Source organism: Marmota marmota, unplaced genomic scaffold, assembly GCF_001458135.2.
Source record: "Marmota marmota marmota unplaced genomic scaffold, marMar, whole genome shotgun sequence".
In the NCBI taxonomy this organism is placed as follows: Eukaryota; Metazoa; Chordata; class Mammalia; order Rodentia; family Sciuridae; genus Marmota; species Marmota marmota.
This window is the reverse complement of record NW_026000256.1, coordinates 491064-513329: the sequence shown is the minus strand read 5'-3', so window position 1 is coordinate 513329 and position 22266 is coordinate 491064. Positions and strand designations below refer to the sequence as shown.

Below are 22266 nucleotides of genomic sequence, written 5' to 3'. Positions count from 1 at the left end.
GGAGGAGCTGGGCCACAGCCCCTTGAGTTTGGCTGGGGGCCCTCGGGTGGGTGGGGTGGTGGCTGCGGCCGCTGAAGCACCCCGCATGGAGTGGAAGGTGAAGGTACGCAGCGACGGGACACGCTACGTGGCCAAGCGGCCTGTGCGAGATCGGCTGCTGAAGGCCCGGGCCCTGAAGATCCGGGAGGAGCGCAGCGGCATGACTACTGATGATGACGCAGTGAGTGAGATGAAGATGGGCCGCTACTGGAGCAAGGAGGAGCGGAAGCAGCACCTGATCCGTGCACGGGAGCAGAGGAAGCGGCGCGAGTTCATGATGCAGAGCCGGCTGGAGTGCTTGAGGGAGCAGCAGAATGGCGATAGCAAGCCTGAGCTCAACATCATCGCCCTGAGCCATCGCAAAACCATGAAGAAGCGGAACAAGAAGATCTTGGATAACTGGATCACTATCCAGGAGATGCTAGCCCATGGCGCACGCTCAGCTGACGGCAAGCGAATCTACAACCCTCTGCTCTCCGTCACCACTGTCTGAACCGCCTGGGCAGGAGCCCAGCCCAGGCCCAGGCAGCCTCCCAGGCCTGGCCCTCACCCTCCCTTAGAATCTAGTGTGTGTCTGTGTGCGTGTGCACACTGTGCACGTACATACTCCTGTCTTTGTGTGTGCACAGGACTTTGTTGACAGAGAAGCCCCAAGGAGAAGGGACACTGTTGACAGAGAAGCCCCAAGGAGAAGGGAGACTTCTTTTCTATCACCTACTTCCCTCTCCCCAAAAGACCATGTCAACAGCTGGCGTTGGGAGCATACCTGTAATGGGCACCCCTTTGTGTGCATGACATATATGCAGTGCTCTTGACATGTATATTTGGAGACAGGGAAGTTGGTGCAAAGAGAAGTAAGGTAGACTGTCCTAAGCACAAGAGAATGTCCAGCTTTGCCGCTGAGCGCAGCCTCTCTCGACCCCTGGGAGCTGCAGTTATTTGTAGACAGAGGCAACCCTGATTTTTGTGGTTTTTCTCCCTTTCTGTGCTTGCCAATAGTTGTTTTTCTGTTTTGTGGACCTGCTCTGGGCGCTGGCAGCTCCTTGAGGCAGCCTGACCAAGGTGGAACTCCACCCAGTGTTGGTTGGGAAGGAGGTGGGGGGGGAGAGAGGGAGGGCTGGGGTGGGAAGGGAGGGGAGGGAATGGCGGGAGGAATGGGAAGCAGCTGTCCCAGTGGCCTCCACTCTGTGGTGGGGAAGGGGGGCCTCTGCTATGGCTTTTGAGGCTCACTCCTGGGGGCTGCATCCTTCCCCAGTGACTGGAGGAGAATGAGACTGCAGGGACTGAGTGGGCAGTGTCCATCCAAGAAGAATTAACTTGAGCCCGCATTTGTGCCTGATGCCATCTGGAGCAGGGCCACTCTTTCTGAATGGTCTGAGGAGGGTGCTTAGATATCAAGGGGATTTTTGAAACCAAGCCCCATGAGCAACAAGTGGAAGACCTCAGGCTGTCTGGCCTGGAGAGGACTTGGTGGCAACCAGAAGCCTGGACCCAGTGACAGGCAGGTGGGCTGATCAGGAGAGATGCACATCTGGCCTTCACCCACTTCCAGGTGTTGCGGTTTGCAAGTGGTGCCCCTCAGGTTTGGAGAGCCCCAGATTGGAGGCAGGCAGGCTGTCCCACCCTGCCCCCACCTGCATCTCAAGAATAAAGCAAGCTGCCTTTTTACTTGGTTGAATCATGGCCTCCCTGTGTTCATTCTCATCATGCTATTTATCCTGGAGAAAGAGAGAGCAGTTGGTTAAATTCTAAATGCAGAGATGCAGGCAGCAATTTGGTGATGGATATGATGCTCTGATGGGTGAGCGGGGAAATCCAAGGGCCCATTTCCAGAAGCCGCATCCTCCTGCTAGGAAGGCAGAGACATAGGGGCGCAGCCTCATCTGTCTGCCACACTGAATGGCTCTGGGAGGGAAGGCCCTGCATGTCACGTGGCAGTCCTGCCTAGGAACAACAATGAGCAGGGGAGTGGATGACAGGCTCATTGAAGCAGTGGAGGTGGGAATAGGGAAGGGGGTTAGACTAGTTCCCCCATTCCTCTTGGGCCTTCTTCAGCCAAGGGTGTGGTACACCAAAATCAGCCTCCTGTCCCTGGGACGGAATATGTGGAAACCAAGGCCAACTGTTCCTTCCTCTGGGGACTCACTTCCCCATTATTCTTATGGGGTATTCACAGGACATGGGCCAAGATGGGCCCAGAGCCTGGAGTCCTTTGGCCATCTCAAGGAGAAGTGGCGCCAGGAGGGCTGGTAGCACTTGGCTACTGATGCCCTGGAACAGTGTCTTCACATTTGGGTCCTACTACCATCAGACTGCCTGGTTGAGCCAGAACCAAGAAAAGCAACTGGGCTGCCTTCTTCCTGCATAGGCTAGGCTGCTGGCAGAACACAAAGAATAGTCATTCCTTAGCAGCCAGGGGAGCAGCTACTGCTCCCAGCACTGGGTTTTATCCCTGGACTCCAGAAAGCTCATCTGCTGCCTGAGCTAGTATGTTCTGATCCCCTTGGGCCCAATTCTTTAGTTGTGCCCACCTCAACCCATTTTTGTAGTCTGGAGGAGGCCCCCTAGCAGACCTGGGTAGGTGGACAAGCCCACCCTCACACTCTCCTACTCCTTCCAGCCCCCCCCCCCCAGGCCTGTGGCAGAGCCTAGGCAGGGGAAGGAGCCTGGACACTGTCCTCCCAGCAGGCTCGGGGCCTTGCCTCCTTTTTCTGGAATGGCTATACCATTTCCTCTGTAATGGCCAATGGTGACTATGTACTCAGGTACCAGGACATTACCGACTAGTCTCAAGAATTCCCTGACACCCTATAGTAGGCAGTCATGCAGCTGGAAAGGGTTCACAAAATTTGCACCCAGCCCCTTTGGACCCCAGGGTGCTTACTACCCCACCTGCTGCCTTAGTGCCACTGACCATGCAAGTGGCTGGTGCCTAGCACATTCCAAGCCTTGAAGGGTGAGCCGGAGCATTGTGCACAAGCACATGCATGGATTACTGCCTGATGTGCTGAAGGCACTGGGTATTCATGAGGGATCACTAGGAGGGAGCAGTGGGCTTTCCAAGGTAGGGGAGTCTGTTTTCTAAATACCCATGCTAGGGGATGGGATTGTGGCTCAGTGGTAGAGCGCTTGCCTACCATGTATAAGGCACTGGGTTCGATCCTCAGCACCACTAAAAAAAAAAATAAATATTAAATAAATAAACAAGAAAGTGGCCAAAGTGTTGAGTTTGGAGACAGCTTCTGCCTGGACAGCTGTGGGGTGTTGAAGCACATACCAGATTTAACTCCATCTGCAAGATGGGACCTCACTGCTCAGCAAAGCACTGCAAAGTACCTGTATGTGGCTCATGCCCCAGGCTCCAAATAGAAGCCATTGTGAAGATGACGCTGGCTATTTTACCACGAGTGTCCATGGCACACACTAAAGGATTATGGGGAAACTAGAAAAGTCTCTGCCTTCTCTGGCCAGGCTAGAGTACATGCCATTCCTAAAGGCACAGGTGCAGCAGAGCAGCACCCCATGCTCCCTAGCCGGAGGCAGGATCAGAGGTCATAGGGACTTGTCTCAGGCCAACCATGGGAAGAGGCCCCATTAGGAGGCCAGATGGAGGGCTGGCAGCTCTGCCACAGGGGACCAGGTGAGAACAGGAGAGAACAAAGCAGTCTTCACTGAGGGGATCATGTGCTGGGAAGGAAAGGGATGGATCCATGCCCAACATGCCAGCAACCAGGACAGACACAGAGAAGGTGGACATAGGACACTATGGGGAAGGTTTGACCTCTGCTGTTGAGGTGGGCAAAGGGCACACTAGGTGCCCAGCTCTCCTAATGTGAGGAAGGCATGGCAATGTCAGCCAGGAGCCCTGTGTTCCAAATGTACTCATGACAACCAGTGACTGTTTATTGAAAGAAGCAAAGCTGGGGGTGCCACCCTCAGGCCTGGATGTGGCTCTTTGCACTGAAGGCCAGGTAGTAGATCACTAGGCCAATTACTGCGGCCAGTACCTCGGTGGAGACCCAGGGCCCATTCCAGGCACCCTGAAAGAAAAAAGACCAAAAGCTTAGCTCAGGGGAGTGGATCCAGTCACCTGCCCTCAGGGCACACAAGGCACATTAGTTAAAGATGGCCCAACAGGTAGAGCTGGGGCTGCAAAGGAAGAGAACTTTCCCTCAACCCCCAACCCTCTAAAAAGAGGTGTGCCACATATTAAGTGTTCCCCTGGGAGTAGGACACTCACCCTATGGTCCACGCTGACTGTGAACAGGGGTGGGATGATTGAAATGTCCTCATTATTTCTCTGAGCCTGCAAGGGAGGTACTGGGGTCAGGGAACACTTAATGGGTTGTCTAGGTGGGGTGGAAAGGGACAGGAAAGGCAGGAGCACAGAAGAACAAAGGAGAGAAAGGAGGAAGTAACAGGTGGGGCGAGTGGAGTAGGAGCACAGGAAGACACCCACCCAGCCCATCCTGCTCCACATGAGTGATCTCCCTAGAGGGCTGAAGCTGCAGGAGGGCAGGGCTTGCCCTCCCTCACTGGGGCCTCCAAGCAATACTTACCTTCCTTAGGAGGCTGTAAGACTCCTCATCGAAGAATCTGACCTCATAGGTGCCTGCATGGGCGCTCTTATGGTCTAAGCTCCAGGACACCTGGTTGAGTGTGTTTGGCAGGGGGTGGGCACAGTGGACACCTGAGGGGCCACCCTACCAATGCTGACACAGTATCAATACAAGCAGCCTTCAAGTCATGCTCATGAGCAGGTAGCCTTCCCTGACCCTTGGCTCAGCATCCCTTACCTGATAACGGCCCACATCCTGGCCCCTGGTGACAGGGAACTGTTTTCCACTGACATCAGCATAAAGAGCCATGTTCTGGATGAGGAGACAAAGGGAGAGTCATCATCATCTTCTGTGGATGCAGGCAGAGACCCCATCGTGTTACCTACAGCAGTGTCAGGAATGTAGGCAGGGAGGCCAGGCCTATCTGGGGGTTGCTGTGTGCTTGGTAGGGGCCACCATGTAAGAACCATAAGGACAGGCCTACCATAACCTGGAGCTGTATTAGGAACCCAACCACTGCCCTGTCACTGTCTTTTCTGTCTCTTCCTGGGGGAAAATAGGTCAGATCCGCAGTATGGCCTGGCCCAACTTGATCCCCCATAAGTCTGTTAACTGTGAACAGGAGACCCATGATGAAAACGTCCTTGTTATTTCTCAGCACCTAAAACGAAGATGCTAGGGTCAAGGAGTGCCTAAGAAGCATTTAACTCAAGGAGTGTTATAATTTAACAAACACCCACAAGGACACACTCTTGCAAACAACAACCAGAAAAGGGAGGGAGGGGCCTGACCCCAGCCCTTTCTCACGTTCCAGACATTCATGTTTGAAACGTGGGTATCTCTGTAAGGTTAGTGCATGTAGGGAAAGCAAACATGAGCAAGTCAAGAAATGCTCTTAAATACTCGCTAAGATCTGTCCTTGCTGTGCCCTTATCTCTCCTGCACCCCCAAGAATTGGAATCCTTATTCTCCCTGTCAACATGACCCTTGGGTCAGATTTTGTCAACTGCCAATGAGGAGAATCATTCCACTCCACACCCTCCTGACTGAAGCCCCACTGTCTCACCTGAACCCTGTTCTTGCATGTCAGGGAGATCTCCACGATGAAGACAGTCTCGGTGGAAATGACGGCATCTGAAGTGGTATAGTAGGAAGGAGTGATCTGGGGTTCCACACAGGCCTCTGCTGCAGGGAGGAGACAAAGCTGGCTTATGTGTGCTAGGCTAGTCTGCCCCAGCTCTGCCTCCCAGGCCCAGTCAGCTGAGGACACACAGGTCCTTCTGCCCCTGTCAGGTGTGGACTGGGGGACCAATCCCAGTGCTCATGCATAAGTACAGTGAAAAAGGGGAGTCTGATGGCTATGAAGGCAGGAAACAGTGGGGCAAGAAGACCTTCCTGGTCAGCCAGGTAAAGAGGTGGACCTCAATGCAATGACAAGGGAAGAGAAAGTGCATGTATTTGAGGAGCATGAACAGGCTGGATTCACTGCACCACTCATGTTAGTTTCTGGACCTACGAAGGGGAAGCCATATAACTAACCTACCTGGGCATGGTACACCCCAGCAGATCAGGGAGCCAGGCTAGCCTCAATGTAGAGCCATGAACTGCCCAGACAACTTACTGAAAGCATCCTCAGCAGAGACACCAAGCACAGTGGTGGCAAGGTACAGGAGCTTTCAAGATAAGGAAAAGGGTCTCGGTTCCCAGCTGGTTGACAGAAGGCCAAGAATAGCCTCAGTAGTTCCCAGGGTAAGCAAATGGGAGGGGCTCTGGATTCAGGCACACAACTTGTCCCTGTAAATTCAGCAGCCCAGAGAAAAAGGAGCCAGCTGCAGCCATCTCCATACCCACAGACAGCCACAGGAAAAGAAGAGTGCTACCTATGTCAGAGGGCACGAAGCAAACACTACCCTAAGCGGAAAAGTTCTCAACCAACTGCTCTCTGAATGTGATGACCTGGCAAAATGATGGCTTAAATTAAGGAAGTCAAGAAAAGACTTTGGGTCTGGACAGCAGAAGGAAAATGCCTACAAATGGTAGTGAAGGATGGTTCTCAGGGGCCAGATATCATAGCGTTCTGTGTGCATACTGTGAAGCCTCTGAAAGGTTTTATAGTCAGGTTTATCCTTTTAAAAAATTCCTGGCTATGGCCTTGGGGAATTCCTGAGGGGTGGGTGGGAAGGGTATGGGCAGGGAGGCCAGTTAGGCTGATGCTGGCCTTGAAGTATTCAGGAAACTGTATGGTCAAAAGGCAGTTCCTGCCCAGTCTAGGCCTCCACACCTGATGCAGCTACTGCCAACAACCTCATAAATACACTGGACTCACCCCCCCCCCCACCGAGGTGTTAAAGAGTCACTCACGGATGTAAATCAGTGAGACTGTGGCTCAGCTTAGCTGAGAACCCTAGGATGAACACACCAGAGTGTCAGGGAAAGTCAACAGCTCCCTAACTTGCCTGGTGCTCTTGCTGTCCCTTGTCTGGACTGTCCTTGCTCCTTCTCACTTAGCTCTCACTTTCCTGGGGAAGCCTGGCTTGCACCGCACAGGCTCAGGTGGTTCCTCTCTGCCAGCCCTGTTTCTCACCGTTATTGCTCCGTGCTATATAGCCTTGCTCCCGTCCCACTACCCTCTGAGACAGGGAGCAGGAGCAGGGACTTGTGTCACCTTCCCTGTTGGAACTGGTGGCCAAGAGAACGATGCTGGCATTGGGATTCTCCCATGAGCAGACGAGAAGGATGTCTGTTTCTTCCAGCAGCCCGGCTGCTAGGTAAACGTGTGTGTGGTACGTTGGTCCCTGCACCCCGAGGCCACCTGCCTCTCAGAGGAAGGCCCGGCCGGTAGCCATAAGCCTCGGGAAGGGCCAGACCCCTGCTTCTCCCATACCCCTTCACCCCCCAGCACCACCTGCCGTGGGACAGGCTCGCCAGAAACAAGCTCCGGCCAGGCCGCTACCTGAGCAGCAAGAGAGGCCGGACAGCAGGAGTAGCGCCAGGGCGCCGAGAGATGCCATCGCCGCCATCGCCTCTTCTCTGCCGAGAGAAAAAGAGAGCGAGCTCCCCTAACACGCGGGGCAGACGAGGAAGCGCGACGCGTAAGCGGCTGCGACAGCCAATCGCGCCCACGCGGGCCGGGTCGGGCATCGTGACGTCGCTGGCGGCACTGACGTGTCCCCTCCCCGAGCCAGAGGACCAGCCGGCCGCGCCCCCCACTCAAGATGGCGGCAGCGGTACTGAGGGCACCGGAAGGGGGCGTGGGAACCGGCGCGGCCTCGCGCGTGCGCAATGCTGGACCGGTGCCCTCAGGATTCTCGCCCTGCAGATCTCTCGCGAGAACAGTGTTTTAACATTGGAACCTGCTGCGGCTCTCACTTTCTGTCATGGCGCTGAAGGTGGCGACGGCCGCCGGTGGCGCTGCGAAGACAGTGCTCAGGCCAGCCCTCCTTTGTCGTCCTTGGGAGGTGAGTGGGGAACGGGACACCGGACAGCTGCAGCGCTTGCTGGGGTCCTTGCACCCCATTGGAGCCGGGACAGGGACAGCCGCTCTTTGAGCAGAATGGAGTTCGATTGGCTGCGGGTCTCGAGAGGGGCGGNGCGGGGAAGAGCGCTGTGCGCCGGGGTTCATTGGCCACCTCTGCTGTCAGTGACGGGATTGGCCAAAGTTGGCCCTGGTCTGGCTCCGCCAGGGGTCTGTATCTCGTGGCGGGGCCTGTGGGTGGGCCGCGGCGGCTGGGTGTCACCTCTTCGGTGTCCTTGTGGGAGCCCTCCTGAGGCGGTCACGTGTCCCGGCCCCGCCTTGTTCATGCCACCTTGGGTATCCTGTTCTATACTCAATTCCTCCTCGGGTTTCCCTCGTGGACCGCTTTGCCACCTGCCCTAGTGCATGATAATTGGACTTAGCCAGTCACCCCTGATCCCTCCCACATTCTTAGAGTCCCAGACTCCCCTCTTCCCAGGCGCTTGTAATGAAAAGTCAGGGTTTCCGAAGCTGCGGCAGGGGTTAGGGGGTGCTAGAGACTGCAGGGTCTTTGCTTCCTCAGTTCTGCATTTGGTATCTTATTTATTCTGGTCCGATTCTTCCCTTCTCAAACATGTTTGAGATGAGGATAGCTTAGGTCCTGGTTAGCACTACATAGCGGCTACAAGCAAATATTGGCCCTAGGGTATAAGAGGTATGACCTCTGGGCCTTGCTCCCCCACTGACCCACTGCTTGGCCTTAGGCCAGGCTCCTCCTCCTCCTTTGGGTTCCAATTTCCCTTCTGTCCAGTGAAGGGAGATGACTTCTTATTCTCAAAGGATCCTGCAAACTTTGACCTTGCAGAACTCCATGATTTTGTAAACACTTCCTGTGGATGCTTCCATTTGCCACGGTTCTCCCCTCTGTCCTCTGGGGGAGACTGCTTATGCATTATGAAATTCTCTTTAAAATGCTGACTTCTTCCACATCACCAATGAAAGAACAGCAGCATGTAAAGGATTTCTAGAGTCCCCGATGGTACCTGCAGGCTCTTGGTGAAGACATTTCTCTCCTCCCTGACACCCCCCCCCCATGTGTAGGTGCTTGTGGATGCCCTTGGGGTGGTAGTAAGGAACAGCGAACAGTTCATAGGCAGATGGAGCCTTACCCTGAGACTGGTTGTCCTGGACAAACCTTATAAAGGAACTCCAGATTTAGGGTCCCACTTGTTGGGACCTCCTTGGAAAACATGCAGCCACTATTGGCACTTGATCCAACAGAAAAGTGCCAAAGAGAAGCTATATAGTAAGATGTGGCATGTGGGAGCCCTTCAGCAGGAGCATGCAGCATCCTGGACCCTTGTTTCTGTGGAACTATCAAAAGATGATGGATGATACATGCCTGTGTACATCCCAGCCTGCCTCATACTGGGCTCCTTTGGTAGCTTCATGGAGCAAGCCAGGTATGAGGCAGAACCTTTGTAACCCCCTGAAGGAAGATGCCTGCATCTATATAGAGCAAGGTCAGGGAAGTCTCTCTCTGAAGAGCTCTCTGGGACTTTGGCCAGAGCCCAGTGAAACATCTGGCATAAGAAGCAAGTGTGAGAGAGGTTCAGCCCTGGTGGCATACATAGGCAGGAATGCATAGACTTCAAGCCAGACCTGTTGCAGGCCTTCAGGATACTGGCTCATTGCTACAGCTAAACAGGGCCCAGGAGGAATTAATTGCTGGGAGGTGCAGGGGTCAACCCTATATTCTCCAACAACAATAGCTTTGAACTCTGATCTGAGGGTCTGATAGGGTGAAGGGGCAGTTGTCCCTTAGTACAACCCCTGCTGCCCTATTGGGACCTGTGAACAGCTCACATACCTGCTTTCCAGCAGTCACATGAAATAGGGATTTCAGATGGGGCTATGAAGCCATCTTGAGAGTAGCAGATGGTGGATTTGGACTGAGATCTGCCTGGTTGCCATCTATCTCTTCATTTTCTGATGTGCTTGTTCAGTAAGGAAATGTCCCTTGTGTGACAACTCTGGATCAAGCACTTAGAGTGATAAGAGTGACAGTGGGAGACAAGAGAGGCATGACCTCTGCTCTTAGAGGCTGGGAAGAGAGCAATACAGCAGTAAACTAGGGAGGTGTTCCTTAATGGTGGTTGGAAGGGAATAGGTGAAGCTTTGGGAGCCCAGCTTGGCAGCTTTTGGACATCAGGGAAAACTCTCTGGGGGTAGGCCATAAACTGCCTTCTCCAAGCTTGTATTGAGATACTACAAATAAGATGAATCCAGATGTTGACATGTGCTAGAAAGAAAACAGAAAGTCCCAAGAGTGTTTGTGGCTGCAAATTCATGTGCCACACAGATAATGAGGTACCCTTGGGACTGTGGTCTCAGTTGGTCACCCCCTCCTAGCTTGGGCCAGTGACTGGCATACCTGCATTGCTAGCATTTGGGCAAGTGGATCCCTTGTTAATGCAAGTCAGGTGGACCCAGATGGAGAATGATTAGATTCTATGTGAGCCTTCGGGACTTCTAGTAGAAAGGCACAGCTCTTTAGAAGATGGCCACAGTGCCTCTGCCAATGGCTAGAACACTCTGCTGCTGCCTAGTGGGCAAGTGGCAGGACTTCCCCAAATAACAAAGAGTACCTTGGCTCTGTACTACCTCCTTGGGTGTGTTCCTAGGTGGAGCACATCAGGGAAGGGAGGAAAGTTCTCCTGCAGCAGGGTCTGGGACACAGGCTTCTCCCTCGAAGACAGTGGGTTACTTCTCAGCACCTGGCCTGTTTGGCCTAGGCAGCTTTTGCTCTGAACTTGTCAGATGTGGCTCTGGCATGGCCAGACAGCTGTTTCCTACTTAGGGGTTGGGGACATTCATCATCCAGGCCCTGAAGCAGCTTGCAGTCCTTTACAAAAGCCTTCCTAGAAATTGGTGTCTGTCATGAGTCTTCCAGAAATGGCTGCATTTCCCTACACATTCATGTTTAAGTTTTCTTCTGAAGGGCCATTCCCTAGGGAGTGATAGTCCTTGTCACAGAGCAGCTGGTTGCTATCTTCTCCTTATCTCCCAGTTCTGTTTTTACTGTAGTGACTGTGTGTTGCTTTTGTAATAAGGAAAAATGAGAAAATATGTGATAACATTATTGTTATGGCCCTGTGATTTGTTGTAATGATTTCTGTTTTGCACCACATTTACTTTGCCAATTTTTCCTTGTTGTAGACGTCACTAGACAGCAATAATTGGCCAAAAAAGAATCAAAAGCAAAAAAGGGGGGGGGCAGGGGGACACAAAGCTTTTTTTTTTTTTGAGAGAGAGAGAGAGAACATTTTAGTATTTATTTTTAGTTTTCAGTGGCTACAACATCTTTGTTTGCATGTGGTACTGAGGATCAAACCCGGGCCACACGCATGCCAGGCGAGCACGCTACCGCTTGAGCCACATCCTCAGCCCACAAAGCTTTTTTTTTTAATATTTATTTTTAATTGTAGTTGGACACAATACCTTTATTTATTTATTTTTATGTGGTGCTGAGGATCAAACCCAGGGCCTCACATGTGCTACATGAGTGCTCTACCGCTGAGCCACAATCCCAGGCCGGGACACAAAGCTTTTTACTAAACTGACCCAAGAGCCAAAGGAGGCGTGAAGCATTGGAACAATTTTGAGTAGTGCTCCAAGGGCCAGTCACCGGCAATGGGCTTTAGAGCCAACCTTCCTGGGCACATTGTGTGCTGGTGATGCACAGGTGGGGTTTGTTTGGGCACGTGGGGCTAATCCCTTCTCCCTGTCAAGAGACCTTGGTCAACTTGACTCTCAGGGCTGGACAACCAACACTTTGATTTGGGTTCTCTTTGGCAGGTTCTGGGTACCCATGAGGTCCCTCGGAGGAGTATCTCCTCAGTAAGTACCTGCCCCCCAGGGGCGTGTGTGCCTATATGTGAGTATAGTTGTCCCTATGTTGGGGGGTGCACAAGTTTGTGTGTGCAATTGTGTGCACATGCAGTGTGTGTATACACATATGCATGCACAAGTGCCTGTGCCTCTTTGCTCCCTGCCTTTGTGTCCTTCCCTCTGAGGCACAGTCTCCAGAGGTTACTCATACCTCACCCTTCCCTAAGTTGTGCTAGACATTGTCCCCAGGGAAAAGACCCTGGTTTCTCCATCACAGCCTTGTTCTTCCAACCTTGGCTGATCCATGTCTTCTTCCTTTCTGTCTTCCCTCTAGCAACAAACAATTGTGAGTATTCTTCTTTTCCTCTGAGTTAGATTTGGGGGGGGGTGTTTTAGTTGCTTTGGGTGGGCCTGGGGGCTGCTGCTGACCAGGGACTCAGATGATCAGTCCTGTTTGGGATGGGGGTACACCAAGCTAGAACCACAAGGTTGGCCAGTGTAGTGTATGGAATCATTGCTGGTGGGAAGAAAGGAACTAGCTTGAGCCCCTGGGTGCTGAGCCAGTGAGCATGTGGGAATATCCAAAGGCCCGTCTTTACCCTCTCCATCTTTCCAGCCTCCGTCGGCTAAGTATGGTGGACGGCACACAGTGACTATGATTCCAGGAGACGGCATTGGGCCAGAGCTCATGTTGCATGTTAAGTCCGTGTTCAGGTATGGAGACCTCAGGCCACTTTTTCTTGCCTTGACCTCTAGAGAAGGTTGTGCCCTAGCTCCAACCAGAGGGCCCTGAGAACTTTGTCCCAGTAAGGGCAGTGAGCCCAGAAGCCACTAGCCAGGACTTTTCCTGAGCATCTAGCAAGGTGGTGACAAGAAAGCCTCCATTCCCACCAGGCTGGCTTGATATGGGAGGGTGGCAGTCCTGCTCACTGCATTGTAGAGCTCAAGCATGTCCTTTTCATTTGGCGTGGGTGGGCCTAGTCCCCTCTCAGCCAGAGCCTGGGCATGTTTCCTGGAAGAGGTATGGGAGGCCCTGAGCCAGCCACCCTGACCCAGCTCTGTCCCAGGCATGCATGTGTGCCAGTGGACTTTGAAGAAGTGCATGTAAGCTCCAATGCCGATGAGGAGGACATCCGCAATGCCATCATGGCCATCCGTCGGAACCGTGTGGCCCTGAAGGGTAAGCTCAAGGGCCAGGTAGGGTTCTACACTGAGTTCTTTTATGTCCAAACCTTTTTTGGGGGTGGGGGGTGTACCAGGGATTGAACCCAGAGGCACTTAACCACTAAGCCACCGCCCAGCCCTTTTTATTTTTTATTTTGAGACCAGACCTTTCTAATTTGCTGAGGCTGGCCTCAAATTTGTGATCCTCCTGCCTCAGCCTCTCGAGTCACTGGGATTACAGGCCTGCACCACCATGCCCAGCCCAAGCTGACTCTTGTGAGGACCCATGGCTCCAATTTTGGGATTTTTCTGGCTAGAGAGGACTCTTGTGCTTAGAGTCTGAATAGAAACTTCTGCATGCCTGCTGATGCTGTGACTCTGATGAGGATTCTGGTAGCCCCTCCTGAGTCTGTCTTGGTTGGGCTCAGGTCCTCTGCGTTCTTCAGCTCATCATCTGCTCTGTAAGGATATTGTGAGCAGTGATGAACCAGGTGGAGCCGTAGGTGCTGGTAGTCAAGTTGAAGAGTATACATGGCAGCTACAGAGTGCCCTAGGCACTCTGGGTGAAGGAAGTCTGGGCAGGGGCAGATCAGAGAAGCAGGTGTTCCTGTTGGGCTGTCAAAAAGGCTTTTCTGCTGGTTAACCTCTGTCTACCTTCTCTTGGTGGCTGCTGGCCTCTGGGACTCACTGGGCCCCTGCTTCCATTCTGGGTGCCTGGGCCACGGGACAGAGCCTGGCGTTTTCCAGGCAGACCCTGACTGCCCCTGAGCCTAGGAGTAATCCCATTTAAAGTCACTTTGATGGTTTTGGCTTGGCCAGCCAGCCTGCTGATAAGCAGGAATGGTCACTTTCTATCAGGGCAGATCCTGGGCAGGGAGTGGTAGGGTCTCCTTGCCAGCTGCCAATTGGATTTATTCATTCATTTAGTAAATATTTACTGAATGCCTGCTATGAGCCAGATGCTTTTCTGGGTCCTCAGAATCCATTGGTAAAAAACCACACATGCATCTATCCTCATTGGAAGTTACATCCTAGTGTTCTGTGAAGTATTCTGATGCTGAAAGCCATCTTTTCCTCCAGTTGGAGCAGCCTTCAGTTCACATCCCCTGGGCCAAGCAAAGGAATTTGGGGCCAGGAGCCCCTCTCCAACCTGCCTGTCTTGTTTTTGTTCTGTAGGTAACATCGAAACAAACCATAACCTGCCACCATCTCACAAATCCCGAAACAACATCCTTCGGTGAGAGCCAAGTACATGGGGTGGTGGCTCAACGAAGCCCAGGGTTGGCTGTGCCAGCAGAGTCATACCTCCAGCCAGCTGCCATTCAGGCCTAGCCTTCCTCTTTCTCTGTCCCCCTTGTAGCACAAGCCTGGACCTCTACGCTAACGTCATTCACTGTAAGAGCCTGCCAGGAGTGGTGACCCGTCACAAGGACATAGACATTCTCATTGTGCGGGAAAATACAGAGGGCGAGTACAGCAGCCTGGAGCATGAGGTGCGCAAAACCAAGTGACCGGGGCTGGGGCTGTAGCTCAGTGTAGAGCATTTGCCTAGCATGTGTGAGCACTGGGTTCAATCCTCAGCACCACATAAAAATAAATAAATAAATAAAATAAAGGGTATTGTGTCCAACTACAGCTAAAAAAATTTAAAAACAAAAAACAGGTGACCCTGTTGGATTATGGAAATCTGGGGATATGCTCAGTCAGGGTCAATGTTGAAGAGAGACCTTAAGGAACCACGAAGAGGTGGTCCCCAAAGGACAAGGGTTGTACCTAAGGGAGAAGCCAGAAGTACTCAGCAATAGGGCTATGTCCCATAGCACCCCCCATCGTGCTGTTCACTAATCTCCTGGCCCTTTCTTAGAGCGTGGCAGGAGTGGTGGAGAGCCTGAAGATTATCACCAAGGCCAAGTCCCTACGCATTGCCGAATATGCCTTCAAGCTAGCCCATGAGAGTGGGCGCAAGAAAGTGACAGCTGTGCACAAGGCCAACATCATGTATGTAACCTGATCCTCCTACCCACTCTTTAGTCATCCCTCAGGCAGTTGGAGTGGCCTGTTTTCAGGGACTCGGGGTCTAGGACAATGTCTACCCTCCAAGGGTCCACACCCAAGAGTGTATCCTACTGTCCCTGAAGTCTTTGGCTTCACCACAGAACACACTTAGTGGGACAAAATTATGCACATTTTGCAAATGGAGGGGTAGGTTAGAATTTAACCTTCAGGCCCTCTACATGCCCTGTTCCTCTGTCTGTGATGATGGATCAAGCTGGTGTCCTTTGTCCCTCCTCATCTCCCTCCAGGAAACTGGGTGATGGGCTCTTCCTCCAGTGCTGCAAGGAGGTGGCTGCCCGCTACCCCCAGATCACCTTTGAGAACATGATTGTGGACAACACCACCATGCAGGTAGTGGATCCACCTAACTCCACAACTTCCTGCCCTGGGCACCCTGGGCTTCTCACACTTAGCCCCCTCCTTGCTCCACAGCTAGTGTCCCGGCCCCAGCAGTTCGACGTTATGGTGATGCCCAATCTCTACGGCAACATTGTTAACAATGTCTGCGCAGGGCTGGTTGGAGGTCCAGGCCTGGTGGCTGGGGCCAACTATGGCCATGTGTATGCTGTGTTTGAGACGGTGAGTGCCTGGATGCCACCATCTTTCTCTTACAGCAGCCTTGTTGGATTGTTAATTCACACCCCTCATAATGGTGTGTAAACATGAGCACTATCTAAATCCCAAATATTTCCAGCCCCCCCAAAAGAAAACACTTCATCCATGAGCAGTCTCTCCTCATTTCCTCTCCCCAGCCCCTGGCATCCCTTCATTTGCTTTCTATCTAGAGTTATGCCTCTGCTAGGCACGTCACATGAGTGGAATCATCTGCCCCTACGCCCTTGATGTTTTCCATCCACTCTACTTTGTCCTTCCTTTTCCAGGCTACAAGGAACACAGGCAAGAGTATTGCCAATAAGAATATTGCCAACCCCACAGCCACACTGCTAGCAAGTTGCATGATGCTAGACCACCTCAAGTAAGTGATGTCCCAGTACCCAGCCATGAGCCTCCTGGCCAGCCCTCTAGGCCATGACAACCAAAGTCTGGCTCTTCCCTCTCCTAGGCTTCATTCTTATGCCACCTCCATCCGCAAAGCTGTCTTAGCATCTATGGACAACGAAAATGTAAGGCTCCTCTTGTCCCTTCCTGGCCCCATGCTGTGGCCTTCCTTCCTCTAACCCATGTTGAGCTGCTGTGACCAACCGGAGAGGCTGAAGTCAGTGACCAGCATTGACTGTGTTTCCCAAGGGGAGGGTGGTACCAGGTAGGCTTCTGGGCCTTAGCTGGTACCCCTGCCCTCCTGGTGGCATTTCCAGGCCCTGCAAGCTACAGGAGACAGTGGGCAACCCTAATTCACCCTGAGGTGGGGGCAGGTGTTGACATGCCTGATGTACCTAAACTTCCCATCTTCTACAGATGCACACCCCAGACATCGGGGGCCAGGGCACTACCTCCCAAGCCATCCAGGACATCATCCGCCATATCCGCATCATCAACGGCCGGGCTGTGGAGGCCTAGGCTCTCCCTGGGGCTGTCAGCCCATTCCTAGATCCGCCTTCTCACTCCAGCACCCCCAGTCAGCTTGGTAGGCAGACCCCAAAATAAACCCACTTCTGCCCTAGAACTCAGCCACGTGACTCCCTTACTCCAGGATACGGGTATTTCTGTTCACGCTTTATTAAGAAAGAAACACATACTTTCCCACCAGAGGATCTTCCAGGAGAATTGTGGGCAGAGAAGTTCTGAGACATGGGCCTGGCCCCAGCATTTCTCTCTCCTGCCATGGGTGGGTAAAAAAGCTGGCATTCAGCAGGGTAGGAGAGGGTAGCTCCTACAGGGTGGTGAGAGTCACCCCACTTTCCCTTAAGGCACTGAGAGTTAGGGGCAGAGCCAGGCCCAACCCTGTTGCCTACAGCTACAGTAGGACCTAGGGGTTGAGCCAGGGATGCTGGAGGCAGTCGGCGGCGCTGGCCCGCTTTTCAGGGATATACTCCATCATGGGCAGCAGGAAGGCGCTGAACTGTGTTGCCTGTTCCAGGGGCCACTCATACTTCTCCATGAGCACCTCATACAGACCCCAGTGCTTGAGGTTGTGGATGTGCCGCAGCTCTCCTGGGGGACCAGGCAGCATTAGGCACTTGGACTCTGCTAGGAAAGTCTCTGGCTTTCTGGGAACCAGTGTTCCTTCTATGTAAGAACCCAGGGTCCATGTCCCACCCTTTCCCCAGCCAGGTGGCCTGAGCCCACTTGGTCCCCACCTCTTCGGTTGAAGAACTCTCGAGAGTAACGGCCTGACAGAGCAAAGGCTGGGGGGATGTCACCTAGAAGCTCCACGATGTGAGCAATGTGGTCTGTGGGCAGAGAGGAAGTTGGCTAGTAGGCAGGTGGGCAGGAGGCCCCAAGGCCCCAAGGCTGAGCCCAGGGCCTGCCTCCCCTACCCTCATCACGACTGTAGTCTTCTCCTGAGTGAGGCTCAAACAGGTAGTCACCAGTGGCCAGCTCGAAGGCCTGGAATGAATGGGGAAGGTGAAGCTGCTGGCAGGTAGACTGGCCCTGGGCGTGAGGGCAGCCCAGTCAGCGTACCATGCATGCTGTGCTCCAGATGTCTGCCGGGGGCCCATACTCAGCACCGATCAGTACCTCCACAGCCCGGTACTGCCGAGTTTGGATGTCTTCAGTGAAGTGCTTGTGCTGGAGGCAACGGGATCCCTGGGGACAGGAGCTGGGGCCCAGGATGGCCTGCCCCATAACCCCCAGTCCTACCTCTGGTTCATGCACCCAGGAATTTTGTGGAGCCTACTCTGATCCTTAGGGTCCCCAGGTACGCCAGAATATGTATATATATATGTGTGTGTGTGTGTGTGTATACACACGCACGTGCGCGCGCACGCGCGCACACACACACACACACACACACACACACATATTTTCATCCCCTCCTGGTGGGCTGAGGCTGGATCCCTTCCCAGTGACCTCTTGCCATGGGCCCATTTCTGCTGACTGCACAGGACCCTGCTGGTTGGGGCCAGCAGCAGGAAGCAGCCCTCAGCTCTGTTTGAGGGTACTGCTATGTGAGCCCATGGCTATACCAATGGGTCCTGTGCCCCACAGGCCCAGTTAGGGCTCCCCAAGAACAGGTTGCCTCCCCAAGGTGCTCATACCACCCAGCAGGCGTTGCCCAGATCTGCAATCTTGATCTTGATCTTGTCTGCATTTTGGGGCTCCAGGGGGTTCACCAGGAGGTTTGAGGCACCAAATGGTGCTGGGAATGAAAAGGGAGAGAGAAGTTGAATGGCTCAGCTCCTCCTGTCCCGGCCTGCCCACTGCCTCCTGTTCCCCACACTTACTGCTGGGTGACAGGAGTCCCCCTGTTTCACGCTGATTGGACGAGCCTGAAAGGATGGAGCAGGAGGCCGGCGAGAACAGGGAGCCTGAGAAGCCAGAGGTCTGCGAGCTGGGGCTGAGACTGCGGTCACCCCCAGGGGCAGGGGAGGTGGAGGCTGGGGAGGTGCCAGCCCTGGTGCCCCCAGGATGGCAGCCTGAGGAAGAGGTAGAGCCGCTGCCCCCCTCTAGTCTCGATCCAGAATCTGGGGAGATGGGGCAGAGGTCCTCATGAGCAGACAGCCCATGGCCTGTGCACACACTTGGCAATCCAGTGCCCTCCAGGCCACTCACCCTCAGCCTGGGCTGCAGCCTCCATGGCCTCCAGCCTCTGTAGGTCTCGCAGCCGCTCCTCCAGCAGCCGCTTCTGCTGTTTCCGCTTGCGCCTCATCTTCTTCCTCTTATTTTTGGACAGCTTACCAGTCTGCCGCCAGAGTCAGGGTCACCCCCAGGGTTCCCATCCCCCAGCCAGTCTGACAGTGGAAGCTTCCCTGTCCAGCCCAGAACCCAGGAGTCCCCTGGATGGCAGAATATGGTGCCACTACCCTCTGTTCACCCCTTGACCTCACCCATCTCCTTACCTCCCCTCCTGTCCCTGCACTTATTCCCTAAAGCTCTGTAGGTTGGAGTGGACATCATGGGCCTGCCCCTAGACTGTTCTCTCTCCCCTTCCAGGCCCAGCAAGGGTGGCCTGAAGTAGCCAACAGAGGAAGATGCAGCATCTTTCCACTGAGGCAGTGTTGGGCCCAGTGACCACAAAAGGCAATTTGGAGTACATGACCCACCCTGTGTATCACTGGTACCTGGGCCACCCAATGTTTTTGGCCAGCTCTGAGGAGATGGCCTCCCCTGACATGGATGGGGAGAGGGCACAGGTAGAGAGGAGTGCCCGAACTTACCAAGACCTCCTGGGGGGCAGTGCTGACTGGGGATGCAGGTGGGGTGGAAGGAGAAAAATAAGTGGAGATTCAGTCAGGGACTGAGTGCCTAGAGGCCTGGACCCGGCCCTGCACATGCTTGTGATACCTGTGGAGCGGGATGGGGGTGGGGCCCCTGACTGCTGCCACTCTGTGGCCTCTGCTGCCAGGCGCCTGATGTAGGCATCACCCACACACAGCAGGATGTTTTCAGGCTTGATGTCCGTGTGGATGATCTTACATTTGGTGTGGAGGTAGTCTAAGCCATGCAGCACCTGGGAAGAGCCACATCTGAACTCCAGCATCCCCTCCCAGGCTAGGCCAGGCAGCTGGGGGGATAGCACTCACCTGCCTCACAATGCTCTTCACACAGGGCACAGGCAGACCCTGGTAGTTGGACTTGATGATCCATTTGAGGAGCTGGTGGCCCAGGACCTCCAGCACCATGCACACATCTGGGCACTGGAGTGAAGGGTGGCCAGCGAGCACACAGATGGGGCACACGCCTTGCCTACCCTCAGCTGAGAGGGGAGAGCAACAAAGCTCAGGCTCCACAGAGGTGGAGGAGGCAGTGCTTGCCATAAGCAGTTTTGGTGGCCACCCCTGTCTTGGTGTTATTATTTACAGTGTCCCTGTCACCATCAGAAGTGTGCCAGTGGGATGGTATATTTTATGGTCATCCTAGAGATGGCACTGGAGGAGCAGATATGCAGGCCTCAGGCTAACCCTACTCCTATGCAGAGATAGGCCTTTTTGGGTAACCCCAGCTATTTGGGTGTAATTCAAATCCACAGATCATCAGCAAGCTGGTTACCCACTCTCATGCCCCCCATAGCAATACAAATGCCCAAAGGGGTGAGACTATTTTGTAGTGTTCCTGGGAGAAATAAAGCCCTTTGGTACAGATCAGCAACTGAGGCCCTGGTAGTTAGGAAGGCAGAAGCTGGCCCTTTGCTGCTCTGCTCATCCTACAAAGGATACGAACTCCATTCACCCCCGAGATCCTGAAGTCATCAATGAGCTGAACGATGGTCTCTCTTTTGGGGTCACTGGGGTCACTGTCCCGGACCTGGAACAAAAGCCAAGGGGCCATAGATGCCTTCAACCCACCCCTCACCAGTTGCTCCCCTTGGCAGTCCCTGGATGGAAATACAGGGTTTCTGGCCCCACTTTATGCCCTAGCTGGGTCCCACTGGAAGGAAGAAAAGACAACCCCTTCACCCCATGTGATCTTCAAGGTTCTCCTACTGCAGAGCCAGCTGGAGCCTGTGCCTCTTGTTGTCCTGTCCCACTTAGCAGAGCCCCAGCAGGCCTTGCACCCACATTGCCAGGCCCAAGGCAGTTCCCAGGAAGCCAGAGCGGTAGGGAGGTGCCTCACACATTTCAGGAGCTTGATCTCATCCACAGCTGTCTCAGTGTAGTGCCCAGCACTCTTCACTACTTTCAGGGCTACGAAGCGCTTGCGCCTGCAATACCAAGACCCTTGTCAGCTGCCGGCCATAGTGGTGGCCTCAACCAAGCCTAAAACAGGATCCCAGCAAGCACCGGGCCTGGGGACGGAGGGGCCACTCACTGGATGTCCCAGCAGAGCCAGACAGTAGAGAAGTGGCCCCAGCCCAGTTTTCGCACCACGTGGTACCGCCCATTGAACAGGTCACCGATCTTCACTGGGTAGTAGCCACCTGCCAAAGAGAGCCAGTAGATCATCGTGGGGGTGTCTCCCTTCCTGTTCCCCAGGACAGCCATCCCTACCAGCCACCCAGCACACGTAAGCCCAGCCTTCAGGCACCCTTTTCCTTCCAGGTTGACCTGAGCTCCTTCATTGGCAATCTGGCCACATGTACCCAAGATCGGCCTCACCCTTGCAGTAGTCCTTGGGGTCTTCCTGTTCCTCGTCATCAGAGCCCAGGAGCCCCTGAAGCATTGGAGGTGCTGGTGTAGCTGGGGCTAGTTCAGAGCCTGAGGATTCAGGCCCACAGGAGGCGTGTGAGCTGTGGGTGGAATGGGCGGGCAGTGAGTGCTTGAGGAGCCAGGGACCCTGGACGGCTGGGCTAAGCCCTACCTGCTGCTGCTGCCGCCACTGTCGCCTCCACCGCCGCTGCCGCCCGCGCTGGCGCTCATCCCAGCCTTGTGGCCCGCGGCTCCGGTGTCCTGGGCGGCTGCTCCTGTGGGGCCTGGCTCTGGCCCGGGCATTTATAACCTCGGCTGCTGATCTCACTCGCCTTTATAAATAGCCTCCCAGCTGCTCAGCTGTGGGCAAGGTATGTGGTGCGGGGAGGGGGCGGCGCGGCTGACGGTGGCCCGGAGAGCCCGGTCCCCAGGCTGAGGTCCCCTGCTTCACCCACGCCCCAGGGGAAAAGGGGGCCACTGTGCCGGGTACACATAGAGACTCAGTCCCTAAGCCGAGTCCCCATGCCCCAGGACCAGCTGAGGGGGGCCTTTACATGAAGACAAAGCAATCCAGAGCCCAGACCAAGGCGCCTACACTCCAGGGCTGGCTGCTGGGGGCCTCCCATGAAAGGATGTAGTGACCAGGTCCTCAGGCTGAGCTCCACCCCTTCATACTGCAGGCCACCAGCAGTGCTTTTGGAACTTTTGGAGCATTCTGGGAGTCCTGGAGGTGACCTCTCCCAATCCTACTAGGAACCCATTCTCTGCCCACTCCTAGTCCTGTTTCCAGTTTTTTATAGGCCCCTAATAGAGTGGGAGCCCAGATCTCCCCTGAGTGTTGTGTCTCTGGGGTCCCCCTGACTGAGGGAGTCAGGGGCGGGACCTGAGAGTGACTCATTCCTCCTCCAGAATTGTA

At 54.2% G+C, this 22266-nt stretch overlaps 4 protein-coding genes across 10 annotated transcripts in view; 2 read left to right on the top strand and 2 right to left on the bottom strand.

Annotated features, from left to right (window-relative positions):
* Positions 1-1717, top strand: part of Pdzd4 (PDZ domain containing 4) — an 8872-nt gene extending 7155 nt beyond the window's left edge. For all 4 annotated transcript variants that reach the window (XM_048796776.1, XM_048796775.1, XM_048796774.1 and 1 more), the window contains one exon: positions 5-1717. In XM_048796776.1, coding sequence (XP_048652733.1) covers positions 5-532 — 528 coding nt within the window. In that variant the 3' untranslated portion in view covers positions 533-1717. The remainder of the gene's footprint in view (positions 1-4) is intronic.
* Positions 1718-3918: 2201 nt separating this feature from the next.
* Positions 3919-19762, bottom strand: Ssr4 (signal sequence receptor subunit 4). 3 transcript variants are annotated; one of them, XM_048796779.1, is made up of 7 exons: positions 19734-19762; positions 7552-7626; positions 5665-5780; positions 4836-4910; positions 4599-4688; positions 4280-4345; positions 3919-4079 (listed from the first exon to the last, which is right to left on the bottom strand). In XM_048796779.1, exons 2-7 carry the CDS (start codon positions 7616-7618, stop codon positions 3975-3977), a joined length of 519 nt encoding a protein of 172 aa, XP_048652736.1. In that variant the 5' UTR covers positions 7619-7626; positions 19734-19762; the 3' UTR covers positions 3919-3974. The 3 variants fall into 3 exon arrangements, with proteins under 3 accessions (XP_048652736.1, XP_048652735.1, XP_015362458.1); XM_048796778.1 differs by having other exon boundaries at positions 5665-5783; positions 19736-19756; XM_015506972.2 differs by lacking the exon at positions 19734-19762 and having other exon boundaries at positions 5665-5783; positions 7552-7800.
* On the top strand, positions 7905-16786 carry Idh3g (isocitrate dehydrogenase (NAD(+)) 3 non-catalytic subunit gamma). 2 transcript variants are annotated; one of them, XM_015506971.2, is made up of 13 exons: positions 7905-8056; positions 11911-11952; positions 12278-12289; positions 12560-12657; positions 13011-13123; positions 14284-14344; positions 14468-14600; positions 14972-15105; positions 15411-15513; positions 15595-15741; positions 16044-16138; positions 16226-16286; positions 16579-16786. In XM_015506971.2, exons 1-13 carry the CDS (start codon positions 7976-7978, stop codon positions 16678-16680), a joined length of 1182 nt encoding a protein of 393 aa, XP_015362457.1. In that variant the 5' UTR covers positions 7905-7975; the 3' UTR covers positions 16681-16786. The 2 variants fall into 2 exon arrangements, with proteins under 2 accessions (XP_015362457.1, XP_048652734.1); XM_048796777.1 differs by lacking the exon at positions 12278-12289.
* Srpk3 (SRSF protein kinase 3) lies at positions 16816-21664 on the bottom strand. Its single transcript, XM_015506970.2, has 15 exons — positions 21523-21664; positions 21321-21451; positions 21034-21142; positions 20839-20926; positions 20442-20529; positions 19809-19915; positions 19570-19735; positions 19443-19468; positions 18838-18967; positions 18510-18749; positions 18324-18424; positions 17746-17853; positions 17601-17670; positions 17421-17513; positions 16816-17274 (listed from the first exon to the last, which is right to left on the bottom strand). Exons 1-15 carry the CDS (start codon positions 21651-21653, stop codon positions 17090-17092), a joined length of 1773 nt encoding a protein of 590 aa, XP_015362456.1. The 5' UTR covers positions 21654-21664; the 3' UTR covers positions 16816-17089.
* Positions 21665-22266: the final 602 nt, after the last annotated feature.